At 41.9% G+C, this 15,572-nt stretch overlaps 1 protein-coding gene across 11 annotated transcripts in view; it reads right to left on the bottom strand.

The window, feature by feature from the left end:
* Positions 1-514: 514 nt before the first annotated feature.
* Positions 515-15,572, bottom strand: part of CHL1 (cell adhesion molecule L1 like) — a 126,344-nt gene continuing 111,286 nt past the window's right edge. For 8 of the 11 annotated variants that reach the window (XM_015641194.3, XM_015641199.3, XM_015641196.3 and 5 more), the window contains 5 exons: positions 14,951-15,130; positions 8,974-9,135; positions 8,230-8,361; positions 7,402-7,474; positions 515-5,497 (listed from right to left, as the gene is read on the bottom strand). In XM_015641194.3, coding sequence (XP_015496680.1) covers positions 5,281-5,497; positions 7,402-7,474; positions 8,230-8,361; positions 8,974-9,135; positions 14,951-15,130 — 764 coding nt within the window. In that variant the 3' untranslated portion in view covers positions 515-5,280. Of the gene's footprint in view, positions 5,498-6,656; positions 6,661-7,401; positions 7,475-8,229; positions 8,362-8,973; positions 9,136-14,950; positions 15,131-15,572 lie in introns of all 11 variants that reach the window. The other 3 variants (XM_033517484.1, XM_033517483.1, XM_033517485.1) reach the window with 3 other exon arrangements.

Below are 15,572 nucleotides of genomic sequence, written 5' to 3'. Positions count from 1 at the left end.
ATGGTCTTACTGGGTTTGTGTGCACATGGATATTTATAAAATTACCTGGATGTTTATAAAATTACCTGGATATTTATAAAATTACCGATATTCTGGTGATCTCTAATGAAGAGGAGTAGAAACTCTGTGTGTTGGGAGGTTTTGTGCTGGTAACAGGGTGAGTAAAGCCTGTGAGAGTTGTTGACAATTTACAGGGTCACAGTTTGGTCCAGGAGAGGATCACACAGAATCAATGAGGAATTTGAATTCAGGCTCTTTGCAGGTCAGCTTCATCCTGCTTTGGTGTCATATCCAGAGGGCTGGTGATCCATGGTGTCCAAAAATCCCAGTGAAAGCCAAGGGCAGCTCAACCTTGGTGTGAAACCAAAAAAAAAACCCCACAAGTCACAGCCTAGAGAGGGCTGAGGCTCGCAATTAAATCAGATTCCCAGCAAATAAACAGTGTCAAGCGACAAAAAGAATCAAACAAAACCCCCAAACCAAACAAAAGAAACTTGCTGATTGCAGCCAAGGCTTTTGAAGATTACATCAAGTCAAACTTTTATTAGCAAAGTTGTATTTCATGTAAAATGAAAATATCTTTTCAAACGGTACGTGCACATCTGCGTGGTACAAACAGCAACTACAGTACAACACGTTCCTCTAAACTTTAATCAATGCACACTAACATTTAGCTCCCAAAAAAAGTAACATTGTGATGGTGACACCACATTTCCTTTGATCTTTTTCTCATGAAATTACAAAGTCTCTTGTTTTAAAGTCAGAACCATAATAATAAAAAATGAACAGACAGAATGCTTTGGCTCAAACCCCCCGAGGGGCTCCTGCCTGAAAACAGAACAAATCAGTGCAGATCACTTGAGATTTGACATGAGATATCCAGAGCTGCAATGTAAACACGTCCTGCTACTCCAGCCTGCTTTGTACCTTCATTTTTTGTCATGAACACTGACAGAGATGCAGCTGAGGGTGTGATCCATTGGCAAACAAAGGGAATTCTCCATGAAGAATTTCCTTTCTTTCTATCTGTTCTTACAGGTAAGCAAAATAACCCAAATACACTTCTCATCTGCAAAAGAATGGCTGTGAGAAATGATGCTGAGGTTTCCTCTCAAAAGCTCAGGGAGCAGTGAACGTTATTCTAACTTTTCTTTACAAAATGTGAAACCACTGTTTAAAAACCCCACTTTTTTTTTTTTTACTTTTTTTTTTTAAATACAGAAAAATGCACTACTGTTTGTTTTCGTGTCACAAATAATATTGGCCTGAAAACTTTGATGAAAACCTCTCGTGCACTGGATTGGAGCCACTCAGTCAATGGAAGCAGTTACCAGGAAAAGAGTTACTCACTGGAATTTGTAACACAGCAGAACAAATAGCCATCATTAAATGATTTGCTAATTAGAGCTATTTAAGATGTGAGTTACAATGAAGGTTTTTATAATTTTTTATACATGGACACATGATTTTATCCAGAGGGGAAAGGTAATTTTCTGATTTGATTTTGAATTCTGCTCCTCCTAAAGATGCAGCCCCAGCAGGGCATTGATGCATTTTATCCTGCTGGAGTGCAGAGCCACGAGGGTTTCTGGAGATTGGATCCCCTAATTTTGCCAGGGAGGGAAGCTGGGGCTGGTCCTGCAAGTTCTTGATAATGTAATTACATTTTTATATATTATATATATATATACATTATATATATATGTATACATATATAAAAATTAGAGGAAAATTAATCCACACCCAATCAATATCATGCTGCTCTGGGAATCCAAACAGCCCCCCTTGGGAGAAAGGACAGAGGAGTTTTTTTCCCATTATTTAGGAAGAGCTGATTTTATTTGTTTATCTTATAATCTTGTAATCATATGCACAGTCCAAACTGCACAACTTTTTCAGCAAGACCCATCCCTCTCTTCTTCCAGAGACTGCTTAAATCCCCAAACCTGGATCCATGGGGCCAGGGAAATGCCCTGAGGGTTGGAATTACATCCTGGCTCAACTTGGATATCAAATGTGAGAGTGCCATTTCACACTTGTACTGAGGTAAAATGTGTCAGAAGCAAATGGAACACAACCACAGCCATGGCATGGGATAAATAATAATTCCCTGCTCTGCTCCCATGGCTGGACTCCCTCCTCCCAGCAGGCAGGCTGGCATTCCCTGCTAGGTGTTGATTAATTTGAAGAAATTTAAGTTTGAAGAAGTTTAAATTTAATTTGAGAGAAATTTATTTCTGGCAGCTAAGTTTAATAAACTCCCCTGTCTGGAGGGGAAAAAAACAAAAACCAAAAAAAGTCCCAAACAAAGCAACACAGAGATTTAATACTCAGTGCACTATTTCAGAATAGGGAGTGATTTTTGGGTGGGCTTTGATGACTTTGTGGATCCTTTCCAACTCAGGAAGTTCCATAAACTGCAGTGCAGTTGGTGACACTGTTATTGAGCTACATGGTCACACTTCCTCTCACCTGTCTCACACCAAGACAAAAACACAGCCCAGCTCCTTGCAATGACAAAAAACTCCTCAACAAAACCTCAGCTTGCTCTGTTAATTTACTTTTGAAAGCCAATCTCCAAAAAGCCATCAATGCCCTGCACTTTCCAAGTACTTTCACAGCAGGAAACAAAACCCCAATGCAGGGAAAAAAAGGAAAATAAATGATTGGGGCAAACAGCTCAGGTGAGTGAGATTTCCTGGGAGTTTAAGCCACTTGTTTAATATTCATTGGGCATATTCCTCAAAACCAGGAATTTTGTGTTCAAAAACCCAGGTTCCATTGCACATCTTTCCCTCCCTGTTTGATTTTTAGGTCCTGAGGCATCATGGAAACACCAAGATGAAGATTTCAGGCTGTGAATTGAAATCTGGGTGGACAAAGCAGTGCCACCAGCCCGGCTGAGCAGCACATCACAAACACCTCTTAGCAGCAGCAGCAGAGCCAGAGCTGCAGGGGGGATTGAAATCCATCACTGCATCATTTGGCACCCATTAATATGGCTGAAACTTCACAGACAAATGGAACATTTCTCTAAAACAGAGGCATTTTCTGGGGTGAGGGGTCTGGTTTATCTGCAGTGACCCAGAGGAAAATGTGATGTGTGCAGGCACAGCCTCCCCCCAGCCCAAAGTGAGGAGTTGGGGGAGCCCACCCCAATTTTATTCCCTAAATTTCAAAGACCTTCGATCACTGCAGATGATTCCCTCCCTAAGGAAATGCTTTAAAACCAGCCCAAAGCAAGCAGCAGGTTGTCACAAGGCTAATCAGTTCTTAGATTTTATCTGGTTTGGGCTGCAGCAGACACGAGTCAGCAGATAAAGATGCTGCTGGGAAATGTCTCTGTTGCTGAGATGCCAATTTTCACATTTCTCTAATTGTACACTCCATTCTTTGGAAAATTACTTTTTCCCCCAAAATTAAAAGGCTTTTGGACTTTTTGGTGTTTGCATTGAGTGAAATAGAAAAAACAGAACTTTATAAATAATAAGAAGTGAATAATGTGGGTCACTGATATGGGATGGGATAATCCTTGATTGAGGGCAGATTTCCACTCACCATTTTACACTCACAGGCATAGCCTGAACAGGGCTTTTGGAGTTTGCTTTTCCCAAACAGAGGTTACATAAAAAGCCCTTAAAAGCTCCAATCCAAAACCCAAAAAGAGGCACAGGAAAGCAGAAGTTTGAGCACCAAAGGCTTCCCAAAGCTGCTGAGCTCTGAGGAGCATTCCCAGCCTGGGGGGAGCCGTGGGGGATCCACTGCCTTTCCACTGGGAAAAAAAATATCTCCATTTCCCTGGGCTTAATTGTGGCCCTTGCTGGAAACTCAGAACCAGGTGAGTAATTCTTGCTTCCTCTCTTTCTTCCATTGAAATCATGGAGGAGCCATTTGGGGATATTTGCCTAATTGCTAGCAGGATGGCAAACAGCTTCTAGGATCTATTTCTCCTGCAGGAACTACTTAAAAACTTTCCTAATGGGAGTGACAGAAGAAATGAAGTCACGCTGATGCTCTACTCAAACAAGCAGATTCAAGAATGCAAATGCCATTAAAAAGAGATCCAGGAGATTCCAATACAAAAAGACCAAAAAAATGTGCTGTACAGCTCGGCTGAGTTAGTGCTGGAGAGGCAAAGAACCAGCATTCAGTCAACAAAATAGGAAAACAAACTCTACCATAATATTTTCTCTTTGCTTTTTGTTCTTGTTTATTTAACAGTGAATAGGCTGAAAAGAAATGAACTCTTGAAAGTCAGGTAGGTCTAGTTTAGGTGATGTTTGAATGGTGTGAGGTTTGGATGGTTCCTATACACACAACTCCTTCTGAAAACTAATTTTGCTGGTCCAAATCCATATTGAGAAGCAATTCTACTCATTCCTACACAGCTATACAGACCCATGCTAGCAACATGTCTCAGATCAAAATAAAACCAGGCTGCTCTGGACTTGTATCAATATTAATATCATATGTACAATGTCTCCATGAAATGTTGGCTAGCTCACAAATATACAGATATGAGACAGACACCAAAGATTTTGCTTAGAAATGCAGCTTGCAGCTGGGAAAAATTAAAAATATTTCGAGTGATGGTGGATGGGAACCCTGTTTTGCCTTGCCACAGGAAAGAGCTGCAGCTTATTTAAGGAAATAGTGCCAGCTACTGGGCAGCAGCTTCACCCACACTCTCCTGTGGGTAAAGCTGCATTTCTAAGTGTTGGTAGTTGAAGTCAGCTGTAACCACTAAAACAGTTTATTTTGAATATCATACATAAAGGGGTTTAATTCTTTAGGAAAAATTATGCAATATATAGAATATCTTTCTCTGGTATTTTAAATTCTAATTTTCCTCTTTGTGTGTTCACACTTGGCAGAGTGAGCTGTTTTAGCTGGTGCCATAACCTTGAGGTTATAACCAAGGCCATGAGGGAATTTTACACATACACCTGTGAGAACAGGGCAAAAATACTACACAGAGAAACATATTCCAAGGCTAAGAAACACCTGGAGCAGCAGGTAAGGACACAGATGTACCACCGAGAAACTCTGGTTTGCTCAGACTAACACACCAGGTAGAATAAAGAATAATTCTAATTTATTGAGAAGGAAACACATAGAAATTAGGATGGAAAAATCATCTTTTAGTGGCAGTGACTCGTTTTTGTATTACCTGGACGCCAGGATTTTCCTGACTGGCTCAACTGGCCCCCTGCTCCCGAGCACACCCGGGAGCTGTGGAGAGCTAGCCAGGATAATTAGCACAATTAAACACCAATCGTTTTAGGCGTGGAGAGGAAAAGTTGCCGTAGAACTCCCAGTGCTTTCCACGGATCCTTTTTCTTTAGATCCAGAATAAGCTCCAATAAATGAACCATCTTCATTGAACATGCCATGCTCCCCTTCTCCATAATCTACCAGACTATCAGCACTTCCAGTGGCTTTAATGTCCCCGTTAAGTGACTGGAGGCTGCCTTTCAGCGGCTTTTCATCGCTGTCACTACAAAATAAAGAGATGCCTTTCCAAAAATCCGCCTTTCACTGGCAAGGAGGGAAACTGCTCCTGGCTTGGGAAGGGAAGAGTGAGGGGCAGGTGGGATGAGCTGACCTCTGAGTGCTCCTCACATGGGTGATGCCCACACACCTGAGCTCCCCCCACACAGGAATTTGTCATTATTCACACGAATTAATTGGTTAATGGGCATTATCAATACCCATCTGTTTGGGTTTTTTTTCCCTTTTGCCTTGGGCAGGCAGAATGGACAGAAGGGGAAGGAGAAGGGAATGCTAGAAAGGATTGGTGGGTTCCAGCCACCAGGGCTGATGTCAAGTATTTGGAACCTCACAGAGAGACACTTTTCATTTTACAAAACACTGGACAACATTCAGGGACTATTTATTTCAATTTCTTTTTGGGGTGGGTGGATGAAGTGATATCACATCAGTGGGTCACATCTCAGTGCTTTGGGAGCATCTCTTTGAGTTAAAATGACCAATAAAGGTGCTTTACCCCTTTTTTTCCTGCTGTTATTTTATTTTACCAAAGTTTATCTCACTGCAGTTTGCCTCTGCTAAAGTGGAGGAACTGGGAAAAACCAAAGCAGAATCAATGTCTGTATTTACAGTCTCTGTTCAGTGAAAATTCCAGGAAAAAGGGGAAGAACTGGGAAAAACAAAAGCAGAATCAACATCTGCATCTGCAGTCTCTGTTCAGCAAAAATTCCATGAAAAAGGACAGGCCCACCACCAAAATTCTGGGAAAAAAGGGGAATTTCATGGCCATTCCTCCAAATGGCACCACAGAAAAGGAACAAGAACAGCCTGAACAGGACATTTGGGGGGATTGGGAAAACATTAAAAGGTTAAAAAAAAAATCAAAACCCTAAATTTGGCCTCTGGATTAGGGACATAATTACTCAAGAACAGCCCTTGCTGCTAATGCCTGTGAAATCTTTGGCAATTTTATCTAAGGAAGGACAGAGGAAATGAACCTGAGCTTCATTTCTTCAGGATGGATTCAATGTCTGCATAAACAACACAGAAAAAATCGCTATTTTTCTGCACAGGGCATTTCTCCTCAGAAAAAAAAAAACAACCAAGTTTGGATTTCAGGGGGGAAAGGAGGGGGGTCAAAGTTATTAACCTCAGGGCTTTCTTACCTTTCTAAATATTTGTCCCATTAGAAAGCATTAAAAATTAAATAAAGATGAAATTATGCAGAAAAAAAAAAAAAGAAAAAGCCCTACTCCAGTACAAATAATGTAGTATATATAAGTCGGATTTCAACAGCAATTTTATGCCCTTAAGGGCAGCAACACCAGTTTTCCAGCATGGTTCTTATAATTATATGAATTTTCTTTCATATCACAATTACATATTGCTAGAAGTTTTAGTTATTTTAAAGCAGCCAAAGTGGTTATTTCAATTCTCCCACAGGGATTTCTGTAGAGAGATTTGTGGTTTTTTAATATTCTTTACCATATTCCAAACTTTTCTTTGTTTTCTTCCCCAAAATGACCATTCCCCATATTACATGATTTGGGTCTGAGTTTCAAAAACCCACTGAAGGCATAGAATTCAATCCACTGACTTCAGTGGGCTTTTCAGCAGTACCCCAAATTATCATATATATTTACATTATTCATACAATGCTAATTAAAGAAACAAAAAAAGTGAAAAATAACCACCGATACATCAACGTTTCCTTATATCCCAGCTTGGATGGATTGAAATATACTGGATATACCTTTAGATTCCTACTCTTATCCACTCCTATGAGGTTTGCTTTGAAAATGAAAAACAGCATTAATTGCATGCCATAAAAATGTCCCGAATAATGATGGCATTTGGAAACAAACAAAACCCCAAGAAACACAAAGGCTCGTGAAAGCAGGTCCTATTTACCTATATTCCCCAAAGATTTCATCTTTTATTGATTGAGCTTCGGGATCTGGATGCAAATCTTCTTTTTCTTTCACTGTGCAAATAAAATAAAGGACAGATCTCTGTGTTGTGTTCTGCCATGGATTTTTCTTTTCCCAGGGGCAATGGGAAAACCATCTGCAATCACCTCCAGCCTTGCCTGGAGCTGGCTGGACACAGCCTGGGAGCTTCCAGTCGTTTGGGACCATTCCCTAATTGATTATAAGCAGGTATTTATAGAATCATGGAAGGATTTGGGTTGGGAGGGACCTTAAATTCATCCAGTGCCACCCCTGCCATGGCAGGGACACTTCCCACTGTCCCAGGTTGTTCCAAGCCCTGTCCAGCCTGGCACTGAATGTTTTCAGAGATGGAGCATCCACCACCTCTTTGGGCAACCAGATTTCTACTCCAATAATTTACCTAAATCCCTACTCACTGCTTGGGAAATGACAGAGGTAATTTTTAACCAAATATTCCAATGTTAATCTGCCCACGGAAATTCTGTCCACGTGTCCAGCAGCAGTTCCCAGGTGGAAAGCAGGCAGGGAGTCCTGCCAGCAAGGATCTTGCTGGATTAAATTCTGGAATATTCCAGGAGTGCTGGGAAAGGCCTTTGCAGGCTCTGTGACCAGCACACAGCACAGCTCCACTTACATTCATTAAAATCCCTTCTGTGGATATTCATCTAAAGCTACAATTCCTAATTGGATGTTTGTGCTCGCGGCCTTGCGGCCCCCAGAGAGAAACCTCTGAAGGATGTTAGTTATTAACACATGAACGTGGGGAAAGGACAATAAATCCATTTACCTGAATATTTGCCTCCTTTATTTCTCCTGACAAAGCAGATCGTTAGCAGCAGCAGGGTGAGCAAGGCGATGGCACACATCAGCCCGATGAACCAGCCCTGGGTGGAAATCCCCTCGTAAATGCCAGCGTAGGCTTGGGGAGATGGGAGAGGGGGAAAAAAGGAGAAAATTAATCATAGGGAAAGGGCAGCACCCCCCCAATAACACAAACACATCACGTTCCTCTCTGGATCTCAGAGGAATCGGTCTATCACTACTGATGGTGTTCAGGGCGAGGCAGGAATGTGTCCAGAGTGGGACATTTGGGACTGGAGGGGAACGTGGGGGTGACAAGGGACAACACAGACACTTGGCAAGGTGGCTCTGAGAGAGCAGTTGACTCACAGGATTAGCACCACACAGGAAAGCTGAGCACAGAGCTGTTAAGCCTCTCATGCCAAAGCAGTTTTGCGAAAGAGAGAGAGGTAAAAGTGCCCCCAGTACACGCAAATCACCGAGCTGGCCACTTATGGGTTTTATCACAGCTGCCCTCTCACATTGCACAGGTTTGTAAAGGTTTGGGATTGCTCCAGGCTGTTGTAAAGCACAGGGCTCAGCCAAGAACCTGGGATGTGTTTGTGCTGCCGTGGGATTCAACTGCGAGGAACGATGAGCTTGGGACACTCGCACTGCACAGGATGGAGCCTCGGCATCGAGCCACATGGAAAAACAAACGTTCAGCACCTCGAAGGGCTTCGGGTCTCACCTCTCCCCCTGGTCTCAATTACATCTTCAAAAATGCTATTGTTATCCACCCAGTTCTTAGTCACTAGGCGGATTGTGTACTCAGTGCCAGGCTCAAGGGCCTCGCTGGGCTGAAACTTTGGGGTGGGCTTTACTGCGTCTGAAATCCTGCCGCTGCCTTTACCTACGGAATGCACACATTCAAGGCACAGGGATTAGTGGCATTCATGGACAAAAAGCCTAGGAAATGCACAGTTAGAAATAACAGACAAATACAACGTGTGATTCTAAACATTTGGCATCAGGCAATCTGAGTTTCCAAAGCAAAAAAACTACCCCAAAACATTCCCTCCCTTTGGTTTTTAACGTTCTGTCAGATGAAATCAACAGCAGACTGGAGTAATCCTGATGTTTAGGAAGGGGTTTGTTCATCTCCCAGGATGAAAGTTAATATTGATGGGGGATTATGGATCTGCTTTAACTAATGCGTGCTTAAAAAATTACAACTTGCGAACGGGCTTGCTTTGTATGGATAATCTGGGGTTTGATGCTTCTCCCATTGAACTGAACTCAGCAGGGAAGCACAGACAGCTTGTTAGCTGGATATGGATTCTTGTATGTCTCCCAGAAAAAAATTAACAGGGGGATTTGTGCTTGCTTCTCTCCTGACAGACATTTTCTGTGTCCTTTTAAATTCCACAAGGCCCACACAAAGCACTGGTTTAGAAACAACTCAACAATTTGCCTGTAAATGGATATTTAGGCATTTAAGCATTGATGATGAGTTTAATATTTGATTAGGAGAAGGTGAATTCCAGTAGTTGTGGTTATGGAACCTTGTTTATTGCAGAATGCCTCCTGTAACTCCATCTGCATTCAGACTGTGGCCATTAAATAAGATTTTTTAAAACAGCTTTTGTGGAAAGCAGTTGACAATCACTGCCTGGACGTGAACAGCCTGCTCAGCAAATTCACAACTCCATGTGAAGTGGAGAGATCTCTTAAAACACGGGAGTGTCCCTGTCCTCAGTGGCAGGAGAGAAATCTGGGGGGGCTGCACTTAATAAAAATAATTCCTGAATTGTTTTCAGTTGCCTGATTTGCCTGTTTTGTCCAAAGCCATCTAAACTAAGGCTTGAGCACAAAGTCTAATCTGAAAACTACTCGGCCAATTAGCACCGACGGCAACAATGCTCATTAATACTTCAACTAGTAAATAAGCAAAGCAAGAAGCTGCTGGAGATTAAGGCTGAGTTGACAGCTGAAGGAAAAAAAGAGAAAAAAACAGATTAAGATAAATCCAAGCACAGTCAAAGCAGCAGTTCAGGGTAAGTTTTTCAAGGCAACTCTCTGTGTATTACAATAAGCAGTTAAATGAGCAGACCACAGGGACCAGAGAGAACACATCCACTGAAACACTGCTGATACTGAGGTACAGCTCATTAGCATAAATTAATCCATCTATCAGTAACTTTTTGCTAAATGAAGTATGTGAAACCCAGCTATAGTTTCTAATCAAACTGCAAATTAAGCAACAGGATACCACAGGAACATTTTAATTACATGTTTTAAAATCAAGGCATCAGAAAAATTTGGAATATTATCCATAAAGGAACAGGAATGAACATGAGCCTTCAACCGAACATCTGTTAAATTCCAAGTAATGCTCGAGCATGATGTGATAACTACATGATCCAAAGTGTTCACACACCAGCTTCCTAAGGAAGGATTTCTCTTGAATTCCTGGGAAGAAAATCCTAAACCTTGAGCTCCTGGCAAGTGGTTTGTGCTGCATATTCCTAAACCAGCTTTACCTCTCTGCCCCCATGTATTCCCAGCTTGTGGCAGCCTCTTTCTGAACCATCAGCTCTTTAGAGAAGCAGAAAGAGGGAAATGAGATGGCTGAAAAAAATCCCTTTTTCTGTCCACTCACTGCTCAGCTCTGTCTGATGCTGCAGCTGCCACTGCCCTGGCACATGGAGCAGCTCAGGGTGGGATGGACATCCAGAGATGAGGATGAGCCCAGCCTAACCTGGCACTGGGGATTTACCAACAGCTCTTCATTTATCATCTCCTATCCCAAAATACTCTTTTTTTCCCTTTAAAACTCGGAACAGGTGTCCAGTGCTGGGGGATTATGAGTTTTCTTTCTGTGCCATTTCGTCCTGGTGTGTGTGACACAGCCACCAAGGGCCCTACAGAGGAGAAAGTTTTGCTAAAGGGAGTAGAAAAATCAATGTGGCCTCCTGGAAAATAAAAGCAAAGATACACAGATAAGGCAAAGCTGCACATTGTGGAGGGCCAGGAACATCCTGAAAGCTGCAGGAATTAGCTGCAGAAAATTGAAAGCAGTTGGGTCGGGTTTTTAATCTCCAATAAGGGAGAAGGAGCATTAGTAATAAAGGCATATCAGCAGCACTTCTCATCTTCCCCCACTATTTATCAGCCACACCAGGGGACTTGCATGAACATTAAACACTGAACTGCAATTTTACAATATTCCTACCAGGCCCCAAGATTTATGAGGAGAACAGAACACACATTTTTTACAGAAGCTTATGGTATAAAGGGAAAAACAATAGAAACCACCCCCAAAGATTTTCCAGAGTGTTCTCCAAAAGTTAGCACATCTGTTATAAAATATACTTATATTAAAAAACAAAACCCTGTCAGTCTGAGAGCTAAATACTAATTGTGGGCAGCATCTTAATTTATAACCATACCTGTCTAAATACATCTGCTGCAATAAATGCAAAGTTGAACTTCCATTAATTTTCCCCTGCTGCCTGGCTATTAAAAATGTATAAATATGCAGCAGAAGTTATTCTTCATTTTCAGGGCTTTTCAGTGAAGGAGGTAATTCATGTTAAATTTGGATTATTTTAGACTACAGAGATTAGCAAACCTGTTGCATGTAAAGTTTATTAGGAAAAAATTTATAGGTGAGGAGATGATCAAGAAATTTTCACCGATTTTATTAAGATTTTCCCGGTTGTGAGCAAAAAGGGTTTGCTGCTAACAGCACCATTGGCTACATACAGGAAAAAGTATTTTATTATTCCTTTTCCACTGTGCCTGTGGCAAAAGAGAGCTAAACCCACAAGCCTTGTTCCAAATGGTTACTCTGGTCCTGAAGGATAGGACCCTCTGCCTAAGGTTTTCCAAAATCCTTTGGGAATTACGTGCCAACGGCCACTGGAATATAATGAAACTGGTGAACTTTTATTTCCTGGCCTCTCTGGAGAATAAAACTGCAACTGTGTGGCTTCATGTGGATGAATTTCTCATTAATGCTTGGATTTCTGGACACACAATGATAATTCTCAACTTGTAATATGTGTTTGGTAATCCCCGAGCAACACTGGTGACAAGATGAAAAGGAGCTTTGTGTTAAAGAAGGGCTGCTACATTAAATTAATCTTTTCACTTCTGGAAGAATGTTATTTTGTGTTATGTTTCTGAGGGCTAATGATCTTGGGGAAATTGACATTTTCAAGGGGAAAATTAATTAGTTTGGAGGTCATTTAAGATGCACTGCCTGAAAATATGAAGACAGAGATTATAGTCTTTTTTCTAAGGACAACATACCTTTTTCTGTGGAATGAAACCACAGAAATTAAGCTATTATTTATTTTGCAATGCAATCCAAATTCCCTTTTACTCAGGTTCAAGGCTTATTTTATCAAGAAATGATAAAGATCTTAGGTTGCCTATCGGTGTTTTCATATCTGAGTTACTTTCCCTGCACAGATTTGTTTTCAGTGGTGTTACACGAATCCTCACACATATTAAATAAGGAAATTCCCTTTTCTTTCCATTTGCAGACAACAGTAGGAGGGATAACTGCAAATAAATTAAAGCAACAGCAGTGATGGAGATCAAGTGAAAAAAAATAAAATGAATGAATCCAGAGTTGTCACCTCAACATCTCCACTTTCCTGGCAGATTGCATTGTGAAATTCTGAAATACCCATGGCAAAGGCTGAACTGCAGCAGTGGAAGTTTCCAAAGCCTTAAATGAACAAGAACTTTATGGGTTTATTATTAAACTGGAACAGAGTGGTTATAGAATCACTGAATCAACCCCCAAAGAAACGTGGAGTGCTCCATCACGGAGTTTCATTTCAGAGGGCACCACATTTTATATCTGTCATTTACGTGGGTCATTTGAAATGATAAACTTTGACTTCTGAAATCACTCCCCTCCTTCAAAAAGAGAGATTGTTTTAATTTTGAGCAATTGCCTCGCTCCCCAAACCACAGCTTAAAACCCCAAGGAGGTCACAGAAAAGAGTGATTTTTTTTTTTTTTTTTTTTTTTACAGCCTATCATGTTTAGGTGAAAAATATCTGAACAATTTAGCCAGCAAATAATGACACAGAACTTTAATGGCATCTCAGTGACAGATGCAGTGCCCTAATTTAGGGTGGCTTGAGAAGCAGCAAGGAGCAGACATAAATCATAGAACTGAACCCTTGCAGCTTTCATTAATTACACTCCTCTAGTCTAAGAATATTTCACAAGAATCAGGTGTTGCCACTGAAACAGGGCTTAGGAAAGTAGGGAATGAGCACAAAATGAATGTCAACATCTCTAAACAGTGACAAGGTTATTTCAAAGAGTCAAAACACATTTTTCTGGTTGCCCAATGAAGGCCAGAAAAGGCAACTAATGAAAGGAAATGGGGTATTTTTATATTGGGAAAAAAAGAGAAAAATAAAGATTTCTCATAATGAGGAATAATTTTTAAATTAAGGTGATTAATAGTTGTTACCAGCTGAGTACCTGTATCCTACAGTGAGACTGGAGGCCAAAAGAGAGCTGAGAAGGAGTTTTGGGAAAACAAATGGCAGCTCCTGACTGGATCTGGACTTGAAGGTTTAAAACAGTTTTTACCTGTTTTACCAGTAACTGAAAAGAATTCTGCAGCTTAGAAGTCCAACAGCACATGGGCCATTTTTCTGTTTTACATCAACATTGCTGCAGACTGTTATCTTTGCTAAAAATGATGCAGCCAGGACTCTTTTGCTTATCACATTCTGTTTCTCCTTCCCCGGGGTAAGTGCACGGCAATGGTTTCTGATTAATAGCGAGGAGCTGCTCCTCAGTACTGTGGAGTTCTCAGACTTGCTGAGCACAGTACATTTTATTTCATTTCAGCTGAAAGTGAAAGATGAGCTATCATAGAGTGCTGGGGATTTTCCTTTAAACCACTGAACATCAGTGTTTCAGCACAGGGTGTAAGTGGCACACGAATGCTCACTCCTGGTCTCTGATAAAATAATCATAAATAATGGAGCAAATGCAGTCAGCTCGATGTTTATCTGGATTTTCCATGTCAAACAGCTGACCCTAATGTTGCTGGCAGTCCCCCATCTTCATGCACGGGCAGAATTTGTTTTTATAATATTACTGAGAACAGATTATCTGCATCTTCAATTTTCTGTTCGTGCCTGAATGCAATTCACTTATTCCAGCATGGCTTAAGGATGGGAACAGAAACAGGACTGCACAGCAAAATGAAACAGATGAGCTCTGCTTCCCTGAAGAACACCATGGCCACATTAAAAAGTCCATTGACTGCTCTCAAGGCAAGGAAAACAAACTTATTTCCCTTAATTACGAAGGAAACGTCAAGCCTGGAGTATTCCTGATGGATTTTCCCGTTACAAAGCAGAGTAATGCAGAGTCCCCAGGCAGGTGCAAAGGAGAGCTCTTTATGGCAAAACCCAGGCCTTTTGAAGCAGTCAGCCCATTTTCAGTTACATCCCACTGAAGTATAACAAACAGAATTCAACCAACCACCATAAACCACCATGTGAGCACGTTGTGGTTCTACAACTTGTTTTCCCACCTCCAGCTCAGCTGAGTCACTTTCCCGTGCTCCTTTCCTGCTGAGCCCCAGGCCTGAGCCGTGATTTTACAAGGGGAAGGTTTTACCAGCATTTCCCTGCTATTCTTAGAGCTCCTCTTCACCAAACTGGACTTTGTGAACTTACTGCCTTGGGCCAGCGTCAGCCCCTCCTCGGTGGCCGCCTTCCCGCAGCCCTTGGCCGTGCAGGCTTTGATGTAGAACTTGTACTTGGTGCTGGGGCTGAGCCCCGCCAGGCGCCAGCTCAGCACGGAGCGGTTGGTGACGCTCACCTCGCTCACGGCGCCCACCTCGTGCGTCTCGTTGACTGCAAGGGAAGAGCACCTCGGTCAGAGCCACGGAAATGTGTCCTGAGCACCCCCAGGAGGGAGAACTCGGCTGGGAGAGGGGAGGAGGAAGGCTGTGGGCCCTTTCTGACGGGGTTAAGTGGGATTGATGTCATCTGTGTCCATCTCCATAGCTTGGTGAGCTATCACTGCTCTTGGGAAGCTCTCTGAGTGCACATGTGCACAGCCTGAGTGGGAGGGAAGAATGATTGTCCCCATCATCATTAAATATCTAGGAATGGCTTCTTGCTTTGCTTCCAAACATCTGTGAACTTCTACTGGCAGCTTAGAGGGCGGTTGGTGGGCTGTGAGCTGCTCAGAGCTGGCAGCTGAGGAGGGGTTGTGAGAAAATGGAGAAAGGATCTTATAAATATCTAGAAATATCTGAAGGGAGGTGTCAGAATATGGACCAGGCTGTGCTTG

Source organism: Parus major, chromosome 12 (genome assembly GCF_001522545.3).
Source record: "Parus major isolate Abel chromosome 12, Parus_major1.1, whole genome shotgun sequence".
Taxonomy (NCBI): Eukaryota; Metazoa; Chordata; class Aves; order Passeriformes; family Paridae; genus Parus; species Parus major.
This window is presented reverse-complemented; position numbering and strand designations above follow the sequence as displayed.